Below are 22,779 nucleotides of genomic sequence, written 5' to 3'. Positions count from 1 at the left end.
TATTTTTTATTCTGGTGTAATTTCTTAGAATGTCACCCATTTCGCTTTTATTTATTTATTTTTCAAAATAAAATGTACCATTTACTTGTCATCTTTTCAAAATAAACATTTTTAAAAAAAACAAAAAACTTTTTTGTACCAAAAACATACCGAACCGAAGTTTCCAAGAAACCATACCGAAATGTAATTTAGCGTACCGTTACACCCCTAGTATTGATATCCTTCAATTATGTAGTGGCTGGTGAGTGACAGCTTTTTGCTCCTCTAGTGAGTTCACCCTGTCTGTCTGTCTGTCTGTCTGTCTCGAGAGTCAGAGGTCAACACCACCAGTGAAGAAGAAAACAATCTGCATACATATTGCAGCTATGCAATACTTTAACTTGCTCAAGTACATGAAGGATTATATGGCTGCAAGATTTTCCATTGCACAAGTTAATTTTCATTCATGCAAAATGGTAAAAGTGATATACTCTTAAAGCACACTGTCATTGCCTGGAACCATATGGAAATGAAATGTAAATTAACAAAAATGACTATGTAAACTTAGTATTACCGCAGCTACTACAACTAAAACATGACATGTATCAAAAGTACACCAAAAACCAGACATTTTTTACAGCCTTTATTTGGAATTATTCACATTTAATCCCTCCCTCCATAAAAATTGGAGATTTTCAGTAGGCCTTGACCCCTAAAAGAAAGCAGACACTTTGGTGGCAAATGCAGAGTGCCTTATATAGTAGAGGAAACTAACAACAAAAATAAAAATTAAATTAAAAGTCTGCAGTGAAAACGCCGACTTTACATCCAATGAAATGGAAATTATATTGTAATCTTGATTTTGCCAACTTAAAAAAACAATCTTAATACTACATTGTAATATATACAAAAGATATAAAAAGTTAAATCATTTGTTTTCTTTCAAATCCTGCAATCGCTCAAGTAAGCAAGAAACCCATCCAGTGCCATGCCTAAGCAAAACACATTAGGGGAAAAAAAGTAAAAAGAAAAAAAAGAAATCCTTTTCTAGCTTCCATTGTTTTTGGTTCCACAGAAGAGCCTTTTGTTATAAAAAAAAAATGAAAGAAGCTTATAGGCAACGCTTTCCGGTCAGTACTGACCACGGTGGTGTTTTGATTGATGTCTCCACAGGAGGTAAAAATGCAGCTCAGATGTCCATCTCAAACTGGTTGTCATCTGCTCAAAAGAAGACACAGAGAGAGAGAGAGAGAGAAAGAATAGAGACAAGAGTATATAAGATAGACCAGCCCCTCAATGAGAACCACACCTTAACGGACACAGTGAGCAAAACCAACTACATCTCTTATCAAAATAACTGACAGGACAACATTAAAAACACTTGAGAGGGTGTGACCATCACAGGGTAAACTCTACAAACCCTAGAGAAACAAGAGGCCTTTTTTGCCTGTCCATCCTCGACCTGGGTACCCTTCCATCCTCGTCCCTCCGTCCTTATTCATAAAAATAAATCGTCCTCAGACCTCGTCCTTTTCAAGTGCTTACGTCCTTAAATTACGCAAAATGGGGAATAGAAAAACAAAATTAAAAAATCGTCCATGCACTCATAAACATTATTTAAAGATCATTAGCTGGATAATTTTCTATGCCTTCCCAATGACCGGCTGGGAGTATCATGAGTGGATTGAATTTTTTTTCTTCTGTTGGTTTTAACTGTTGTTGTTTTAACAGCAGGTTTTATTTTATTCCCTTATTGTTGTGAAGCGTCTTTGAGTGATATGAAAAGCACTATAAAAATAAAATGTATTATTATTGTTATTATTAATTGTTTGCAACTGTTTCACCAAGATAGCATTAAGCTGCCGACTTCACGCAGGTCGGTCACCTGACCAGGGGAAATCCCAAAAATATTTTAGATTGCTTTATAACGCAATACTATTGCATTTTATTGCCAAACTAAAAAAAACAATAGGTTTTCAGTTTTTATTGCATTATTTTGCAATAAAATAATTATTGCAAAAATAATGCAAGGTTATCTTAGGACGAAACAAAAGACTTCCACTTCCGGGTCGTCTGGATTACACACACAATACAGGCTGGGCGTGTTTCTGTCAGTCAGTGAAATGACGTCCTGACACCTGTGGCATAATCCATGGCATTACATGTGTTGGACCACTAGAGGGCAGACTATGGCTATGCAATGCAAATACATAGTGTTGCGGCAGTCTGTACTTGACTCGGTTAGGGACGACGAGGGACTGAAGCCCACCTCCGTCCTTGCTTAGTCCGTCCTTTTTAAAAGACTTCTCATGAGCAACTGATTTGCTGTCATTTTTAGTTGACAGCAAGTGACAGCAATTTCCCCAATCGCCATGCTGCATGTGTGCGTGTCTGTTACTGTTGTTTTGTGCGTAGGTGTGACGTAGTAAGTACGTTCTCAACACCGATTGTCTGTCGCCGATGACGATGGACTAGGCTGAAACAATGAAGGAATGATGACTGACAGCTGACGGGCCAACCACTGAAATGCGCTATGATACTGCCTTGGAGTAATGGGGCACTTGTCTAGTAGTCCAAAAGGTACTTGTTTTCCGGTTATGCTCAAGAGACAGCTAAAGTGACACAAAGGTGAATTTTGCGATACCTGCCCTGAACTCAACATGGCACAATGACTGTGCTGCAGGAAGGAGAAAATGACACTGTGCAACATCCCATGCCGGACCACATTGTTCTATGTGAACATAGTTCAATGGCACTTTATTTACAAAATGGTCACATCATGTTACCATATCACCCCAAAATCAGAAAAGATGCCATGTACAGACAACTAGAGTCGTTGCAATTTCATCATATTCTTCTCCGCAGAGAGAGTTTGATGTGCCAAAATTACCTGCAACGTCCTTTTCTTCCTCTTCAACCTCCTCTTTAACGTCCTGCAGTTTGCTTACAGGGTGAGTAGCAGGGCACGTCACCCCCGGGATCTGGGGGAGACAGCATGGTGGCGTGCGTGCAATAGGGGAGTTTCTACAATCCAAGAGAAACTTCCTGTCATAGATGATGCGGGTACCTGTGGTGAGAGATGAAACACGGCGCAGCGCGGGTTAATGGTTTATTATGTCTGCTTACAATTGAGAGGACCCTGGTTCAAATGTCGAATCTTGCATACAGTTTGCACATTCTCCCCGTACTCCCGCCCCACATTGCAAAAACATGCATGTTAGGTTAATTAAAGACTTGACATTTTCCATATGTGTGAACAGTTCTTTGTATACAGTGGATATAAAAACTACACGCACACACCTGTTCAAATGCCGGGTTTTAGTGGTGACAGAATTAGACAAATATAAATTATAAAACTTTTTCCACCACTAATGTGACCCATAACCTGTATAACTCGATGGTGAAAAGAAAGCTTTGAGAGGGAATGTAAAAATAATCAAGTAGTAGAGGTTATAGGTCACATGTTTGGTGCGAATACTTTTGAAATTATTAATGTGGTTTAATTTTTTTAATATCACAAAACCTGGCATTTAATCAGTTGTGTGCACTTTCATATCCACTGTGTATGTGCACTGGCGACCAGTCAAAGTCAGCTGGAATTTTCTCCACTCACTCAACTGCAACCCTAATGAGGACAAACGGCATCGAAAATGGATGGAATGACGTTATTTATACATTTATTTTCAAGCAAATCTGTTCTTTCGCTCCCTCTCCCTCTTTTTTCTTTAAAATCAACAATCATGTGATATTACTTTCCATGAAGGATACTGCATTCAAAGGTTTGGAGTTAATATACTGTTTTTTTTGTTGGGGGGGGGGGGGGGGGGTTTGCAGCAATGAGAAAACATTTGTATTTCATTATTCTATTCAAACTGGCCATTCTGGGATTCTATAAACTCAAACGGATCCAAACTCTCTCCTGGAAACAACCAGTGTTATTGAAGCACAAGCGTGTGTACGTGCATGGCAGTGGGAGAGTGCAGAGGGGAGGGGTTAAGGGTGTCCCGCCAAAGACTTCTAGGAAATGAGAGTACATAACATTCCCTTTTGAAAACTCTCTTGGAGATTAAAGCCACATAAATCAGTCTTTGCCTCAGATGAAGCATTTCGATTTCGAAGAAGAAAACTTCATCATGCATGTATTTTCTCAAAGTCTCAAACGTCATAAATCAGTGATTATATTCCCAATGTTTACAGTCTGTCAAGAGTTGGACTTGGGCCAACTTCTAACAAGCTCAGCCATAAAACCACTGTGTTCTTTTACATGAGACACTAGTAGTCATCTGCTGCTCGTGTTCCTTTCGGAGTTTGACCAGTTCTATACTTCTGATGAGCCTGTCCACTTGGGCGTAAAAACATGTTACGCAATGACTGCACTCTGAGCAGTGTGTCCAGGACAAAAGGGAAGAGGAACAGGGAGGGGTGATAAGTGGGGTGACAAAAAAGGCAGACTGTAATCTAGGAAGCACTCGACTACAGCAGTTTCTGTATGCAAACGATATAATGATTACGGTATCAGGGCTCGAGAATTCTGTCTTGTGTAACCGAGTGTGACTTAATTTCAATCTGTTACAGATGTTATTTGTTGTTATTATTTCTTATCATTAGATGCTCACAGTACACCTCATCCCGTGAACAAAATGTTCTGTGTTGCTGCAATGTAGCGCAGAGAAAGGCCAGCCTCCGGCCTCTTTGCAACCAATCACTCCACTGGCAGCGGGATCTAAACACCCTGTTGAAACCTCGGGACTGGGCGGTACTCCGTAAAATCATGTTCACAACAGCAGAAACGATTGGCTTCTGTGTGCACCATTTGATAACACATCATTTGTTGTGTTTGACACAGTACAATTGTTTTTGTTTGGCAATCCGTCAGTGAGGCGTAAGCGTTTATTATCTAAGTCAGTCTTTAAATTGTTTTTATTCATTTTGAAGCTATGCCAACTCAAAACGGACGTTGCGAAACTATATACAGTGTGCTACATCAAATGTCATGTATGCATTGATTCCACATATCTTTCCTTATACTCAGGCTATGCAAAACCGTATAGTTAGAAACACGTGCGCTATAAATCAAACATTGAGAAGACGCAACGTGATTACTTGCAACATCTCGCGATAACTTCTCCATGTGTGTACGTGTTTTTAAATAACTTTTGTGTACATTCCATCACGTTGATGCATTTTCGATACGTAATTTCCAATAACGTAACCTTAAGGACAATGTGTCACATTTGAAACATAAATGTGCCTTCCAACATTTCTTACCACCGGGCGTAGTGGAAAAGAGAGTCCCTCCGGGCGTCTGGCTGTAGCAGTCGGGAAGTTGAGACCAGTCTTTCAGTGTGAGAACCCTGGTGGGAATGGGGCAGCTCTTCACTTGATTAGTTGACATGTTCGCTTTTGGGTTGGAGCAGCCAACGGAGTTCGTTTGAAAAGCCCTCAAAATTCACAATGCTCACTGGCAGTCTTCGCGTAAACGCTGCAGGTTTTCGAGAGCTTCACGGTGAATGAGCGCTTCCACTTTTTAAGTTTGTAACCGAGCTCAGAGATTGAGAGGTTGGGCTCGGATCGCGTCGTGTCCGTTTGCAGAAACAGCTGCCAGCTCCGACCATATGCTGTATTTGAAGCTGTCGCTCGCTCGTGATGTTTTTGTGCTGTGGCACGTGCAGCCAAGCAAGGAAGGACGCGATCGTTTTTGTTGACGACACGCCCCGTTGGGGCGGGCACTTGCGAAAAAAGAAACATGTCCACGGTTGACAGTAAACAAGCGCACCCTATACATTCGGCAGGATTCCACAAAAAAACTAGTACCAGGGTCACAGATAATGCAAAACACTCTGCATTTGTAAAGTAGGTGTAAAATCAACAACAACAACAAAAACAGACTGGCAAAAGTATAAGTGCTGATTCAACTACTGTACTGAAGTACAGTCAGATATAGGCCTACAGTCTGGAATGTACTTGAGTACAGAAATATTTTTTACTGTCGATTACATGCGATATTTTGTCATGAAAAAATGGTAGTAAAAATCACCAAGATTTGATTTGTCAAGCTAAGCCATCAACGGTACACATATTATGTTTTATTCGTCATCTCATATCTTTTGTTGTTGTGTTTGGCACAAGCCTTTACCGGGGTACCGGAAAACAGTATTAAAAAATATTGCTGAATAATTCATTTACAATTAAATAAAGTTAGTCAATTTTTATTGTATTATTAATTTCATTTACTGTAATTACAATACAATAACAGGGTTGCAAGTAAGGGGGTTGCAAATAAAAGCTATGACAATTTTTGCTACATGCGAGCTATGTGAACTGGTCAAGAACAAATTTAGCAATATAATAAAAAGAGGAAGTTACATTTTTTTTCCTGATGATATGCATACTGAATTGCATTGGTTTGAGTGAAATACGGCTTAAAACAAAAAAACAAGAGAGATGACTTTTATGTCAACCCACGGTCAGAACTATTATCCTGATGTCTCTTTTTTTCTATGGAGCACACTTTTTTCTCTCGCTCTAGTTTTGATAACAGGGTCATATGTATGTTGGAAGACACAACATCAGTGCACAATTATTACAATTAAAAATGTGTCTTCCTCGTACAAGGAAGACATATCAACAAAATCGTACCAAAAAGGCTCATTTAAAACCTGTTGTATTTGCTATTGAAGTCATTCATCAACAGCGTGGGACAGCAGAGGGGAAAAAACCGTTTTTTTCCTCATTTTAAAGAATTTAAATAACATATGAGTAGTATTGATGTTAATATCATTGCACAGATTCTTTCGACACATTTCAAAGAAAACCAAACTACAAGGTGCAATTGATTCATGCAGCAACTGAACATTGTACCATCAGTCAAAATATTACAGCACACTTAACTCTTCCATTTGTCATACTCCAATAAACAGTTGCGGTTCATCAATAGGGGGCGCTATAGTGCACCGCCCTCCCGTCCAACTGAGTCACATTGAAAGGGAGAAAGTTAGATAATGAAAATGAAATATTCCAATAACGTATTTCAAAATATGTGTACATCTATTTTTTTTTATCAACAGGATGAATAGTATACAATTAATATCAACAGTTGTTGATTAGTAAAATTGATTGTTTATCTATGGTATTTCAAATTTCAAAACCTAATATGCATATCTTTAGCATTGTGCCAAAACCTCATAAGCAGAACTGGACATCGCCTAACCGTCACCGAGTTCTCGTCTGCATATTTAAACGACCCACGCGGTACCAGTCGGTCCAACTCAGCCAGTCGAGAACGGATTTAACCGGTATCACGTCACGCACAGGGGCTACACTCATGTCATGCAGCCCATGTTAGGAAAAAATAAAACAGTGTTGTGTACCATGCGGTCCCACAGACGCACTGACATATTGTTTTGATTCCACCGATCACCACGCTGTGCGTGTGTGTGTGTGTCAGTTGTTTTTGTTAGATTTTTTCTTTGTTTAGCGGCGTGTCTCCTCATGTCGCCCGCGTGTGACGTAATGATTACGTTCGTGACGCCGATTGGCTGTTACCGACGAGGATGGACTGGCACCACGTGGGACGCTTAAATATGGACTAGATCGTTTTCTTTGACAACACGCCCCGTTGGGGCGGGCACTTGCCAAAACACAAGAAACACGTCCACTGTTGACGGTAAACAAGGAAAGTGGAAGAGAACAGATTCTGGTCAAGACAATTTTGGAGTGGACTTTTAGAAAAAGCCACGTAACATGAAAACGGAAGTGGCATCAAATAATTGCTTTCAACTACTTTCATTGTGGTGACGGTTAGGCAATGACCAGCTCACAAGTCACATTTTGGTCATGTCATGTCATCTTCCAAACCGCTTATCCTATATAGGGTCGCGGGTAGTTGCTGGAGCCTATCCCAGCCGTCAATGGGCGAAGGCAGACTACACCCCGAACTGGTCGCCAGCCAGTCGCAGTCACATTTTGGTGAATTTCATATTTTTTCAAAAACCTTTACCATTGGTCAGTCCACAGGCGTGAGTGTTATATTTACACATTACTGACCAATCTAAAGTGTTGAAAATGGCTTGCTCTCTTTCACGATGAAAAGTTACTAATTTGGGGGTGCAAGGTTGTGGCCAGACACCTGCAATATGTATATTCATGAAGCAACACTTCCGACGTGACTATGTTCCAAAATACTGTGATTTTCTTTGTAATATTTTCATACTATGATTATCATATTTTTATACATGTCCACATACATTTTGGTGACAATCTGACATGTTTTTGTTCAATAAGTGACGGAAAATTGCCACTGTATGAGGCACTACGGACAAGCAACCTTATGACGTGAAGTAACGAAAAAATATTTCGTTCTAATATTTTCAGAGAATTATTATCACATGCCTACACTTGAACACATAAATATAGGTGATAATCAGTTAAAAGTTTTCTAACGTAGCGTTGTCATAGAAGCACATTCCTAGCTCGCAGGGTGACCCTTTATGACTCCCAGCCCCGCTCATTTTCATGAACAAATTCAGATTATTTTGGGGCGTCGGAAACAAACACGCACCGGTAATGCCGCAGCTGTGTACTGGCTCTGTTTATGTAGGCTACAGCACTGAGTTGTGCTTACACTTACACTGAGTCTGACACTGCCCCGTATACTTCAACATGAATAGGTCTAAAAAAAATTGTGGATTTAGAATGATATACAAGATAAACATAGTACCACGATCATTTTGAGTGACAAAATCAACAAAATGAGTTCTTCCAATTAATGTTGATCTTGTTTAGGTGTATGCCATCCTTGAATGATACATTTTGATGCTAGAGCCATTTGCACCGGGGAAACAAAATCACAGCATGTGGTTATTTAGTTATTTGCTTCAAACAATTTATTGTTGGTTTATGCTTGCGTTGATAAATGTATTATGAAAAATGAAATATATTCATTTTTGTATTTTTTTAAATAGTTTTTTTTGTCATACATCTGGTTAGGAAGTGTGCGGTGCTATGTAGCACTGATGAAAAATTGTGGCCCCCTCCAGCATGTAAGTCGCCCATCCCTGCATTAAGAAGGAAATCAACCCAAAAATATTGTTTACACAAATATGTTCTACGCGCCTTTACTAGTCCAAACACACTATTCGGATGAACATTGGGTTTGCGCAAGTGAGTGAGTTAAGCAGCAAAATCAACCCGTTTTTAGCCATCTCAGGGGGCGACCATTTTGCCACTTTCTGTCGACTGAAAATGACATCACAGTTGCTCAGGGCTCAGGTAACGAACAATCACAACTCACCTGTTTTCTGAAGCTGAGTCATGATTGGTTGATACCTGAGCCCTGTGCAACTGCGATGTCATTTTCAGTCAACAGCAAGTGACAAAATGGCCGCCCGCTGACATGGACAATAATGGGTGGATTTTAATGCTTAACTCATATTGCACAAACGCAATATTAATCAGAATGCCGTGTTTATAAACGTGAGGTTGCATAGAACATTGTCGTGTAAAGGCATTTTTTGGATTGCCTTCCATTTTAAAATGAACCAGAGTATGATTATATTTGGTAATAATTGAAATCACAATTATTCAAACGATCATTTATTTTTTTGGTACAAAACAAGAAAATGTTTAAATGTAAAAAATATGAAGACAAATACATTTCTTTGAAACACTACAATTGTTTAAGTTCCAAACAAAATGTATAAAATAAAAGGTGCAAATGTATAAATTCAAGTATGATTTCCTTGTGTGCAAACAAACGTGCGTTGGATATAAATGCATATTAATAATCGTTTTTTAAGATTATGCCAATTTTGTAATCGTGGAGTGTAATAATCGTATAATTGGAGACTCCGAGCTGGGCTCTTCTATCTCTGGGTTTGAAGTAACTGGGGTGGTTATAAAGCTCCTCCGTGGCAAGGCCCTGGGGATGGATGATATCTGCCCGGAGTTCCTAATGGCTCTGGATGTTGTGGGGCCGAAAGGCGAAGCTCTCGATTTACCGGTCGATCTATGTTCCTACCCTCACCTATGGTCACAAGCTGTGGGTCGTGACCGAAAAAACAAGATCCCGGATGCAAGCGGCCTAAATGGGTTTCCTCCACAGGGTGTCCGGGCTCTCCCTTAGAGATAGGGTGAGAAGTTCGGCCACCCGGGAGGGACTCAGAGTCGAGCTGCCGCTCCTCCACGTTGAGAGGAGCCAGATGAGGTGGCTCGGGCATCTGATTAGGATGCCTCCTGGACGCCTCCCTGCTGAGGTGTTCCGGGCATGTCCCACCGGCAGGAGGCCCCGGATTTCATGCTGTATACGTAAGTTTGTGAATGCATTGAGTCTCCGTATCATGTATAGCATGTGCTTTTCATGACATTTTTGTTTTGGTGGAGTTCTGTGAGATTTTTTTAATGAAGGTTGGCATACACTGATCCTGGATTATGGCATTCGCTCTCATACACTTCTGAAAGTACAGCAGAAGATGAAAAATGTGTGAGTAGCTTTCACAAAGAACAATGAACCAGAAGAAAAAAGAAGTCATGCGGGTGCAATGTGAAAGGGGCTGTAATGTCCTAGCATTACGGTGTGTTAATACCTCAAAAGTTGGGAATTTGCCTACATCACCAATTCTGTGCACCTGTAAAATGAGAGCGTTGACTACAACTAAGCAGGCCCAGAATTCATTGTTTGATTTTCCTCATGTGAAATATGTGGCCTGCATGGCTCAATAAAGGCTACGGAAAACCTTGCAGTATAACTAAACCACCGTCTCTGCAGTCAACATAATAGAAGCCCCGTACCACATATTTCAACCTCATGGTGGCAGCGCCGATTTTCTCGTAAATACGTTTTACACAGGTACTAGACAAACGTGTAGCCTTTACCGTTTTTAGTGTAACCCCGTTTATCAAATGCCTACGAAGTCACGTGTCAATGACTCAGGAGATGTGCGTGTCTAATTCTTTGCTGTCTCAGTCTTTTCAACACTCGAGCATGAACTCACTGAACCCATTTGGTTCAGGTGAAAAAGGTTGCCAGCCTTGCAGCATCCTGCGGCCGTCATGGCAACCCGCAAGGGGGTGGGGGCTATTGACTGCTGGAGGCGGAGCTCCTAGTGTCTTGTAGTGTGTAGCGTCTGAGCCCGAGCATGCTGCGGCATCACATGGTGGGGGGGATTCTGGGATTGATGAGGCTGATGACATCTGAGGAGACGATGCGTTGACAGTCCTCAGGAAGACACCGAGACGCGCGTGCACACAGGCGAGTAAACGCGCGCGCATACACGCTCACGAGAATTCCCACATTGGATATGATCCGCTCGTAGACTATGGCACCGTCAGGTTCACGTAATGTCAAACGGAGCTGCAAGAGAGTTTTCTACTGGATCCCGGTCCTCTTCATCGCACTCATAGTGGCTTGGTCGTACTACGCCTTCGTTGTGCAGCTTTGTTTGGGTAAGAATTAAGACGAATGGTTTGGCCACTGCGTGTGCATGTGGGCGTGGGAGAGTGCGTTGCGAGACTGAGACGTGTGTCTGATTTGAGATTACCGGAGGAGTTTTCGAAACGCGTCCATGCTGATATTGTGCATAAATATTGTGGCTGTCTGAGGTGCATGGTCAAAGACTCACATGGACTTGACAGTCCAGTCACCATTTTGAAATGCATACATCCTTTTGACATGTTGCCATTGTTTACAAGCTTCTTTTTAGTTTGTTATCGAGATATATTCATAGACGTCACTACTTCCCTCTAAACAGTTACTGTCATGTTCATGCCACTCTTAATCACCTGAAAGCCAACAAGTACAGTGTTATGTACGTATTGGCAAGAATGGAGTGAGGCCTGTCTTGTTTGTACCCTTCCTCCCTTCTGAACATTAATTGTTCGGGTGCGGACAGACACAGAATCCCTGAATGCTGGACACAGAGTTGAGCTGCGTAATAATGGCAAGTGAACATCAAATCTCCCTTTAAAAAGTGTACAACTGAGGGGGGGTAAAGCACAGTAAACACGTACTCTCAAACCCTGACCCAGACTAGGTGAGTGAGTGTCCCGGCATGAATTTCTTGAGTTTGAAGAGCGCAGAGTGGGATTATTTATACACGGGGTACAGCGGTCCAGCAAAAAGTTTTTTTTTGTTTTTTTTTTCATCCAGTGGAATAACTGGCGAAGCTGTGACAGATTGAGAACGAGAGGTCGGGACGGTGGCTAGCATGTGCTCCGCAGACAGACACAGCGACAGTTGTGTGGAACTAGTGTCAGCTGACACTCTCGTTCAGCAGCTCAGTTAATCCCATTGTCGGGTTTATATAATTCACCTCAAGCAATCTGCGGTTGACCCACTTTTTTTTTAAAGCAGCCAACATCTGCCTCTCAACACTCAGACCATCTATTTACAAGATGTAGCGATTGTTGAAAATGGACACGATGACGATCGATGATGTAACACCATCCGCTTTCCATAACCCAAATTAAAGGTAATTCGATTGAAAGAAGCAACAAACAAATCAGCAACATCAAAATGATTTGTACTGATTTATAGCTGTTGTACATCTCTCATCCAAGATGACTCTTGTAACGATCCGATTAAATCAAAACTGATTTTCCGATTCAAAACGGTGTTTTTTACACCTGTAAAATTTAGGCATCGAGTTTGGACTAATTTTGCACTAATATTTTGTATGCATCGTATAAAACTAAATACTAGAAATACCTCTCAGAATAATGCAGTTCTTTAGCTCTGCACTTTGTACAGGTATGTAAGCATATGAGTCACCAAACATTCCTATGATCTAGTCTACGCGGATTTATTTGACGGTCTAGTAATCGCTGATGATGGATGATTATGAATGCTGTACTGTGAATTCGGTTTCAACGTCAACAAATTTCCCCACATCACAAACCAGAAGCATAAAGCATTTAGCTCAGCTGATCTCAAATGAAACCTCCATATCGGAACATCCTTACATGTATTTGCTTCTTTCCTTTTGCAGTGTCAATTGAAGACACATGGGAAAAGGGTAAGTGTTTCATGAAATATGTTGAAAAATTAAGATGAATTATTTAACCTCTTAGCGTCAGATGTTGAGTTGAATCCTGCAGTCTTGGAGTCTGTGTGGATGCAGCTCTTATCAAAACATTTCGAGCAGTCTTTCTCATCTGTATGTCCTGACATACTTTTTATCGCCTCCCTAAAGTGGTGCATGTGGAAGACTATTCCATCTTGGTGATGTTTTTACAGCTTTGGAAGACACCTCAGTAATTGTAATGACTTTGGAAGATGCTGCTTTAGGAAGATAATTTCTTTTATTTATGCAACTATTATGTTGACAGATAACCACCACTTGTATTTGTTTCTATTTTCAGTTGTCTATTTACTGGTGTACCACGTCATCTTCATCATGTTTATTTGGGCCTACTGGCAAACCATCTTCACCAAGCCCATGAACCCTCTGAGGGAGGTGAGTGAGCCCACAATGCAGCTTTATTGACACCATGAGCTGAGGCATGGTGGAAAGTGCAAAAGTAGACGGCGGCCTCACCGTGTGATGAAGTGCTGCGTTTTGGACTAAGTCTACTTCCTGCACAAGTGCCAAAGGGCTGCACTCTGATGCTGCGCTTTTAATTTAACCACTTTGATTCAGCTCTGTATGCAGGCAGTGACAACACACAAACATCGCAGAGGGCATTTACAGAAACAAGGCAAAATGCACTTAATTCACAATTAATATTTCTTTATGAGATTACTTCATTTCCAATTTGTGGATTGTAATATAGATCAGTGATTGTCAAAGTGTTGTACGGGTGCTACGATTCAGTTGTACTGAACTTTTTTTTTTGACAATGGTTTATTTCAAACATTCATTTAGGTACAATTTTTATTTAATGTGAAACACATTTTAATTAAATCATTATTCAATTTTTAATATTACAGTTTTTTTAAATCATTCTTTAAGTGCAGTGACAATGCTGAGATGGAATCATGTAGCAGTGGCTTACAACATTAAAACATTTGCCTTGTTTTGATCATCACTTAGGCCTACTACACTACTGTGTTTGAATGTTGGTCATGGTGGTTAGGGCTGTGCAATTGATCGAAACTCAATTACATTTACGATTATTACACTCCACGATTACAAAATTGGCATAATCGTTAAAAAAACGATTATTAATATAAATGTAAATGTAACGCTCTATATTTGTTTACACAAGGAAATTGTACTTGAATTTATACATTTGCACCTTTTTAAAAAATGGTATAATAACAAATTTTATAAATTTTGTTTGTTCCAAAAAAAACTTAGTGTTTCAAAGAAATGTATTTGTCACTATATTTTTTAAGTTTGAACATTTTCTTGTTTTATACCAAAAAAAAAACCAACTAATAAATAATCGTGATGAATATTTTTTTCATAATCGAGCAGCCCTAATGGTGGTGGTACAGATGATGAGCCATGTGATTTTTGAGGTGGTATTTGGTGCAAAGGGTTTGAGAACCACTGATTAAAGCTCAAGCTTGGGAACTGTTTGTTCCCATCAGCATGAATCGTTTCTTTATACATCCAATACAGAAGAATTATACACAAAAGAAAATGGAGAATTCCTGTGATAAAAAAGAATATTAACTTCAGGGCTTCAGCTGTGTGCTTGACCATGTTCCTGCATTCCTTTAACATGCTAGGCTACAAAATGTTTGCGCTAGCATTGACAAATGTATGGGGAGAAATCAGCAAGCACTGTCAAGACAGCTTTGTTTTTGTATTTCCTTTGCGTCCTGTTCTACAAAGTTCTGCCTGTCCTACTCGGACAAGGAGCTGCTGGAGCGTGAAGACCGGGGTGAGTCGCAGCAGGAGATCCTGAGGAGAATATCTAAGGAGCTGCCCATCTACACACGCACCAACTCCGGAGGTGGGTCAAGTGCAGCGTGGTTGATCACATCTTCAACTTCCTAAATTAATGGCCAAAGTCATTTTCCATTTATTTTTTTTCAGAAAACAGGAAAAACTGAACTAAATACGGATTATATTATATCTATTCATAATTTGATTTCAGGGATATAATTGAATGATCTGTTGAACTAAGGGATGCAGCTGATTTTAGCAGAGGTGGCCAGCATCATGAGATGTTTAAGGGCTTTTTTTTTTTGTCAAAATATGAATTTGGCCATTATTTTAAGAAGGTTGCGATACGGGAAAAAAATAAACAACTGGTGGTCACCAACCACATACTGTGAAGTGGCAACATATATTGCTAAGATCACAAAAACAGTTTTCGATCTAGTATTGAAGCATTCAGAAGGCTTAGTTGTTGCTCAGAATAATGTTTCCTGATCACAGCACTTGCTAGCCTTGACACTTGTTGCTTGGCAGGGTTCCATGGGCTCAATCATATCTGGCCCATATTGGCCACGCAAAGAAAAACGATCAAACTCTATGTCAGCCATTTGACTGAAACGAAAACTTGGGGTTGTCAGCATTGCGGCCCTGCGCAGAGAGCGGACAGGAACAGGAAGTCAGACATTCGCAGACTAAGAAAATCGATCCACTAAGAATCAGCAATATTGAGACAAATTTATATGCATTCATTTAATGAATGAACCGGTCAAGCGATTGCAGGGAACTGCTGATGATGGTTTGATTAAATCGTCTGTGTTTCCTCAGCAATCCGTTTCTGTGAACGATGCCAGCTGCTGAAGCCTGATCGATGTCACCATTGTTCCGTTTGTGATAAGTATGTCTGTCTGTCTCTCTCTCTCTCTCTCTCTCTCTCTCTCTCTCCTCGTGTGCTGGAAAACAAAAAGAAATCATGATGTACTGACTGTCAGGATAAGGTCCAATAACGCTGGTGTCTGACCTTGCTGTGTTTCAGATGTATCCTAAAGATGGATCACCACTGTCCCTGGTATGTAGACGGGGCACGTCCGTGATTGAAACAGCTAAACTACGATGGTATCGAGGAATTCAAAAACATGTTCATTTGACAAAAGTACAAAAGAAAGCTTTTTTTTTTTTTTTTTTTTTTAATTAAGAAATGTTGTTGATATAACATACACAAATGCCGATGACATTTCTGGAAAAACATAGTGTATTGTGGCAACATTCATCGTTTTCAGGACAGTCGAAATCATAAAGTTTAGAGCACATTGATAATCAAATGACTTATTTGGGATAATCAATTCATTGTTTAGAAATCTTGTTTGATTTAAAATTGGTCAACCCCCTAAATTTCAGCCTGTCAACAGTAATTATTTCTTGTGATTTCTGTCGCTCTGTATGAAAGCAGACTGATTACACTGGTAACATTTTTACGAAAGTTTTTTAATCAAAGATGCAAGTCAACTTTCAAGATGATTTTTTTTTTTTTTTATGCTGATTCCAAACCTGCCCTTCTTTTTTCTCTAGCACACTGGGTTTAAATAATAATAATAATAACAACATACATATGTGGTCATATTTATGAATTAAGGGTTTGGTTCGGCAAGAGGTGAATTTTTTGAGGGGGAAACGTCATAGCTATCTATAAATTACAATGCGTGGTAAAATCCGTATTGCGCAAGCTTTTCTCGGTCAAACTTTAAAACCAAAAATGAAAATATCTCACGAACAAACGCCTTTACGTGATGTAAAGCCTTTATTTAAATTCGCGGCAAATATATTGAGGGACACATGAAGCCATCTCTGATTCAAATTTCCTGTTGACTAATGGTATCGATGAGTGTTGAATCAAAATAAAACATTTGCAAACATCTGCTTTTACTTGTGATCAACATGTTTGCCTATTTTCTGTCATGTTACATGCCAGTCCAGTTACTGAACCATAAATGATTTGTCTGCGCATTTTCGGCACTGTCCATTTGAAATAATGTCCACATTTGGATTAAAGGAATGGAAATTAAACATGTTTTTGTTTGTATGAGTAGATTGATCACTCACAAAAACAATTGACAGATTAATGGATTATTTAAATAATCATTGGTTGCAGTCCTCATAAAATTTGAAAATTTGTTTTCCTTCCTTGGTTCCAAGCATTAAAGACTAACAATTATGCTGTGTTCGAACTATTAAAAATTGGAAGAACCGAAGAATGAGTCTTGAATCCATGTTTTTTTTCACGTTTTGTCCATTGAAGGAATTTGCGAGAATGACTTGCGGCGTGAAATGCAGAAGAAAATAATGTTCTTCTTGTAACTACTCTTTTGTTTCATTCTCTCAGGGTGAACAATTGTGTGGGATTCTCCAACTACAAGTCCTTCATGCTCTTTTTGGCATATTCCCTGCTTTACTGCCTTTTTATAACGGCAACAGACCTTCAATACTTCATTAAGTTTTGGATGGTACGTATGTGCGTATCTTCATGAAATTTCATAGAAACCCAAGTAGAAAAAAAACAAAACAGTTGTTGTTGGATGGCGTGGTGATAACAAGCATGTACTGTACATTTTTCCACAAGGCTGGGGGTAAAGCCCATTTCCGTCTGAAAGAATACCTGGTAACCATTTTAGCCATTCCATAGAAACGTTTCGTAGCTCTCACACCTCATAACTAGAGCAGATAAGAAAGTTAAGTTGAGCAGAGGTTCGCAGCCGCTCCGTTGTGATGCATTTGTGCGTTTGTATTCCCCCCCCCCCCCCCCCCCCCCCACAGAATGGCTTTCCAGACACTCAGGCCAAGTTCCACATTCTCTTCCTCTTCTTCTCTGCCTCCATGTTCTCAGTCAGCCTCGCTTCGCTTTTCATCTATCACTGCTGGCTCGTCTTCAAGAATAGATCCACCCTTGGTAGGTATTGTCTGCTTCCTCAATGTGGATGTGAAAAATCGGCTCTCAATCTGTTTGCGCCGTCTCAGCATCAACACCCTCATCAGTGCAGTTGTTCCGGGAGCCTCGACGGTTATTAGACAGGCTTGTGTGAGGGTGTGTGTGCGTGTGCATGTGTGTGTGTGTGTTTGGATGGAGCAGGTGGATGATCTAGGGAGTTACAGACAAACAAAAGGCTCAGAAGTGTAAGACATTACAGTCAGTCTGGGCCCTTCATTGCTCATGTCATGTTTTTCCCTCTGTTATATACAACTCCGTTCCTAGTGCATATAAAACCTTCTTTCCAGAGGCCGTTCGTGCGCCAGTGTTTCGTCATGGCACGGACAAGAACGGATTCAGTCTGGGCTCCAGTAAGAACTTCCGTCAAGTGTTTGGTGATGAAGCCAAATACTGGCCTTTTCCAATTTTCTCCAGGTAAGGTCATTTGGTACGATACGTCTTGGGCCACAGTTGCTTGGTTAATGAACGGATGTACAGTATAGATCCAGGCCCCTTATATTCTCCTCAATTGCTTTGAAGCCGAGTACTGTATGTGGTTCGCCAGATTAGCCATCCGGCTCCCCTTTTGACTCTGTCCCTCAACATAATGTCATGGCGGTTTTCCGGTCAGGTTTGCTGCATAGCAGAGTCAGCCTTGTCATGAGTTTTTAATGATATCCTCCTGGCAAATGACACTGGAGACAATGTGTGTCTTGTTGCATCTGACTGCAGTGTTTGATACGGTGGACCACAGTATGCTGTTGGCCCGTTTAAAGAACCAGGTGGTCATTAGTAGTAGTGCTCTGGAGTGATTTAGAGCCTATTTGGCTGGCAGGACCTTTTGTGTTAGCCTTGGTTGCTCTGAGTCCCGCTCTGTCACTCTGTCGTTCCACAGGGTTCTATTTTGGGGCCCCAGTTTTTCCACTGCATTTCCTGCCCCTACGTTGCATTTTAGGAAAACATGTACAAAAAAACAACACAAACTCCTTCCACTGCTATGCGGATGGCAGTTACGTCTACTGTAAAGGACGCTTCCTGCTTAAGGCCACTTTTGTCATGTCTGAAGGAAATCAAGGCCTGGAAGGCACCGAATTTCTGGAATTTCAATGAAAAGAAAAGAGAAGTTACGGTGTTTGGTCCCACTGGCCCTTGTACATCCCACCCTGTTGACATGGGCCCCCTGGCGTCTTCTCTAAAGCCAACAGTCTCGAACTTAGGTTTCAAATTGGACAGTGATTTTAAATTATACTGGCAAATTGGTGCTGTTTTTAAATCCAGCTTTTTCATCTTCAACAGCTAGCTCTCCTTTCTCAACAGCACTTAGAAACAGTCATCCATGCCTTCGTTACATCGCAGATACCTTACGGTACTGTAAGGCACTTTATTTTATCAGCCAGTTGGTCCAAATTGCTGCTGCTCGCCTCCTAACTGACGCTCGTAAGCACATCACTTCGATTCCTGCACTGGCTCCCTGTACATTTTAGATGTCATGTTAAGGCTGGTGCCTCAGGTCAGCGGACCAGACGCTATTGGAGGTACCGAGGACTAAGCGGAGGCTCAGAGGGGATCGCGCCTTTTCCATTGCCAGTCCTTCCCTTTAGGATGACCTTCCTTTAAATGTTAGGCAAGGCCCCATCCGTCCATTTTCAAAACTCGTCTTAAGAGACATTTTTATCCTATGGCTTTTGACCATAGAATACTGCATTTGACAGTGCTCCACCTCCACCTCTAGATTAGACAAAAAGACTTCATGACCCAACACTTTTCAATACTGTCCACATAGAATGATTGTTGTTTGTGCTTCCCTTCTCAATTCTACAGTTTAGGGGATGGTTGCTCATTCCCAACATGCCTGGTGAATGTTGACCCTGAGCAACCCTCTTCGCCGACCAGCTGCAACCCTGCACCAAAGAGGTACGTTCAAAATATTGGAGAATGACAAATAAGGCAAAGCTATTTTAGTCTGCAAGACACTGATTCATGAAGATGACCATAAAGTGATTGGAAGATGAAGATCAGGTCACATCTGCATCCACCAAGTTTGTGAAATTTCTCATTTCTCTCCCAACTCATTTGACATTCTAACTTTTCTGAAACAAAAAAAGAACCTGGTGCCCTTGCCATCATAGACTATGTTTACATGCAGTCAATATACGGGCTAAGGTCAAAATTCCGATTTCTGAAGCGTTCTGAATAACGCGTTTACCAGAGCTGGGCATTTTACTAAAAACTTAAAATCTAACTACAGCCGGGGTACCCATCCGCCGTCCGTTTATCCGCCATTTTGTCCGGCCGGACCAAATAGTAATCACCGATAGGGCGGCCCGACTATCATTTTAAAGAGGCTTCCGTTAGCGTTTCCGTCTACCAACTTTGACAAACTACTCGGGTTGGGTAACCCAAGGGTCTTATGAGGACATATTCAAGTTTTTGCTTATTTACATGGCCTATAAAAACCTGAATACTGCCAATATTTGTGTTTTAAAAAGGTTATTGACTGCATGTAAACATAGTCGTAGTCACTAGCTGAGATAGCTGTTGCTAGCAGCCATCTCATAGTCAGAATGTTCAACAAAACTTGAACGTCAGGAAAGAAATAAAACGAAACAAATTCTGACTTTTATACGTCATAAGATGGTTGCGCACAAGCAGTTACTACTCCAAACACTTTGGAAATCTTCATATTGATATTAAAATAAGATTTTACATCCAAGTAAAAAGACAATCATTTTTGCACATTATTCATATATCAGTATTTAATGATCGTGAAACTTCGGTGACTAATCAGAGATTTTGAACCTACACATGTGACCTGTTGTTTTAATGAATTGTTGATTCGCATCAACCGGCAATATGTCAGGCCTTGTACAATTTACAAAAAATTTAATGTGAGGGAACATCACTCAATTGTGATTACAGTTAAGTACTGTATTTCAAGAGAAAATCAAATGAGGTTCTTTTTTAAAGTGGATTATTGTGATGCTTGTCGTGTATATTTATACCTCCTCCAGTAAAACAGACGGTCGGCACTTCCCCTTCAAGCCGACGAAGAAGAGTCAAAGTCGACTGCTCAGCAGTACCGCATCTTGGGCTGAAAGTGACATTGCGGCAGATGACAAGAATGGTACAGTATATTGTACTGTTTCAGGTGATCATATTTTTCTCACAATACCATGATGATACTTACTCGGCTTTGTATTTGTTTAGGCACTAATAACCCGCTGATAATCACAGAAAATGAGGCATAGGGACCCAAATCTCCTATTGAAAGTCGTAAGTTTACATACATAAAGACATTATCGACATATCCAATAGAAAACGAAAGTCACTCATATTTTTATCTTATTGAATAGGTGAGTGCCGCTCCCTTTGCAGTTGGGTGTGTCGTGATGGTGACATCACTGGTGTATTTCCCTGACGTCTAAACATGGAGTGTGAACTCCAATGTCGGCAGCATACCCCGCTGCCTCTGGAAGGTTGCGGACTTTCATAGTAATGTGTGATAATTCCCAATTTGCATTCCAATGATCTCGATGTCCTTTTGATATGTGTGAAAAAGCACATAGATGTGGGAGGGCTGTGTAGTTGTTTATCTTGTGTTGTTTTTCACTGAGTGGCATATGCCTAAGGTACAGTTTTTATTTACAGTATGCATTTGTAAGCTTGACAAATGTTTGTACATCAAAAGTAGGTAATTGTGTTCATTTGGTGGCGGTGGCAGGAGCGACAACCTTTGCATGCATTCATCTCAGGATATAAAAACAAAAGTATCTTTGTGGTGTAAGTGTACCACGGGATGCTTAGAAACAACAACATGACGTAGTAAATAGTAATGAGAGTCAAAAAATAAGGGCTATTCAGATTTGTTGTAATATGGGCAAGGATGTGCCTGTATTACCCCATTCCACCTGTAGGTCTAGGTTGAAGTTGTCAAACTCGAGGCCGAGGGGCCAGATTCGACCCACCACATCAGTTTTTGTGGCCGACTAAAGAAAATCAAGTGTCTACTTCCTATTTCTTGCTAAATGGTTTTGCTATTTTCATTCTTGCAGAGAATATGCACCAAAATTGAAAGTTGTATTCACTTTTTAGATACTATGCATTTTCTTTCACCAAATCCCTTACCATAAATTGAAGAGTTACTGTGTATTTATATGTGTTTGTCATGATTTTCCATGACTTTCAAGTTTGGTTTTTTTAAAATTAAAATGCAGGGGCAATTGTGTATGTTAGAATATAACGGCTCTCTGAGGGAAACCATCATCACAATTTTGCCCAGGATGAAAATGAGTCGACAGTCTGCCGAAATTGTTTGACTGTAAATGGAGGGCTGGTAGCAATGTTTTCATAGTAAGCTGCATTCGAGAACAACTGTTCAGTGTTGTGACTTTTTTGATTGGTTGCTTCCCACTATATGGTGCGTTTCAATAAAGTTGGGTCATAAAAAAAAAAACATAAAATAGTTCGTTTGTACATGTGAAACTCATAACCACACACTGTAGATCCCCTACACGAAAAGTGAAATATTTAATGGTTTATATTTACATTTTCTGATTAAAGCTCAAATTCAAATTCACATTCAAGAAATATTACAGAAGAGTTGAGAAGAAGAAGAGTGAAGAGAAGAGTTACAGAAGAGCAAGTTGTACAAAAATTACTGAACAGTTGGAAATGCATTAAACCATTTTGACGTCAAATCACGTTCAGTGGATGGATAGGTTAGAGTGCATTTTGTGAGTATGAGTTTCACATTTTGAAATGGAAGTACTGAAATGAACATTTTTGTTGTTTTGACATCTATTAAGATGCATGTGTATGTTCGCTCTCCAACTTAACGATCCTGTAAAATTTGAACAGTCATGCTATATTTTTCTATTCTTCTGTCTGTGTGAGTCTAAATGCAGTGTGGACGTGATCCTTTTTTTGTGATCTTTACAACAATTAAAAAAAGAAGTGCTTATTTGTCATCTTTTTTCCATTCTGTGGCTCACCTTCTAAGGTCAAATTTTCACATAT

General features: G+C 40.2%; 2 protein-coding genes across 6 annotated transcripts; one reads left to right on the top strand and one right to left on the bottom strand.

Annotated features, from left to right (window-relative positions):
• Positions 1-607: 607 nt before the first annotated feature.
• Positions 608-5,666, bottom strand: eif4ebp3l (eukaryotic translation initiation factor 4E binding protein 3, like). The gene is made up of 3 exons (XM_086023961.1): positions 5,248-5,666; positions 2,870-3,046; positions 608-1,197 (listed from the first exon to the last, which is right to left on the bottom strand). The coding sequence occupies exons 1-3, from the start codon at positions 5,372-5,374 to the stop codon at positions 1,169-1,171; spliced, it is 333 nt and encodes a 110-aa protein (XP_085880087.1). The 5' UTR covers positions 5,375-5,666; the 3' UTR covers positions 608-1,168.
• Positions 5,667-11,084: 5,418 nt separating this feature from the next.
• Positions 11,085-22,730, top strand: zdhhc2 (zDHHC palmitoyltransferase 2). 5 transcript variants are annotated; one of them, XM_086023675.1, is made up of 15 exons: positions 11,091-11,227; positions 11,292-11,421; positions 12,963-12,989; positions 13,336-13,430; positions 14,757-14,877; positions 15,630-15,699; positions 15,838-15,870; positions 17,182-17,302; positions 17,419-17,457; positions 17,613-17,745; positions 18,072-18,198; positions 19,585-19,677; positions 20,775-20,887; positions 20,971-21,036; positions 21,117-22,730. In XM_086023675.1, the coding sequence occupies exons 2-14, from the start codon at positions 11,295-11,297 to the stop codon at positions 21,009-21,011; spliced, it is 1,140 nt and encodes a 379-aa protein (XP_085879801.1). In that variant the 5' UTR covers positions 11,091-11,227; positions 11,292-11,294; the 3' UTR covers positions 21,012-21,036; positions 21,117-22,730. The 5 variants fall into 5 exon arrangements, with proteins under 5 accessions (XP_085879800.1, XP_085879802.1, XP_085879801.1 ...); XM_086023674.1 differs by having other exon boundaries at positions 11,085-11,421; XM_086023678.1 differs by lacking the exon at positions 11,292-11,421 and having other exon boundaries at positions 11,105-11,227.
• The last annotated feature ends 49 nt before the right edge of the window (positions 22,731-22,779 follow it).

The sequence above is a fragment of the Filicampus tigris genome, chromosome 2 (assembly GCF_054856515.1).
Source record: "Filicampus tigris isolate MCC_2025a chromosome 2, RoL_Ftig_1.0, whole genome shotgun sequence".
NCBI classification, from domain to species: Eukaryota; Metazoa; Chordata; class Actinopteri; order Syngnathiformes; family Syngnathidae; genus Filicampus; species Filicampus tigris.
This window is presented reverse-complemented; position numbering and strand designations above follow the sequence as displayed.

What these genes read in the sequence shown, in the direction of transcription:
- zdhhc2 (XM_086023674.1), top strand. Translation starts at nt 11,295, where the DNA reads ATGGCACCGTCAGGTTCACGTAATGTCAAACGGAGCTGCAAGAGAGTT. An exon ending in TGAAGACACATGGGAAAAGG is followed by an intron (nt 12,990 to 13,335) that starts GTAAGTGTTTCA and finishes TTCTATTTTCAG; the next exon opens with TTGTCTATTTACTGGTGTAC. An exon ending in TGCAACCCTGCACCAAAGAG is followed by an intron (nt 19,678 to 20,774) that starts GTACGTTCAAAA and finishes TACCTCCTCCAG; the next exon opens with TAAAACAGACGGTCGGCACT.
- eif4ebp3l (XM_086023961.1), bottom strand. Translation starts at nt 5,374, where the DNA reads ATGTCAACTAATCAAGTGAAGAGCTGCCCCATTCCCACCAGGGTTCTC. An exon ending in CTTTTCCACTACGCCCGGTG is followed by an intron (nt 3,047 to 5,247) that starts GTAAGAAATGTT and finishes CTCTCACCACAG; the next exon opens with GTACCCGCATCATCTATGAC. An exon ending in GGAAGAAAAGGACGTTGCAG is followed by an intron (nt 1,198 to 2,869) that starts GTAATTTTGGCA and finishes TCTTTTGAGCAG; the next exon opens with ATGACAACCAGTTTGAGATG.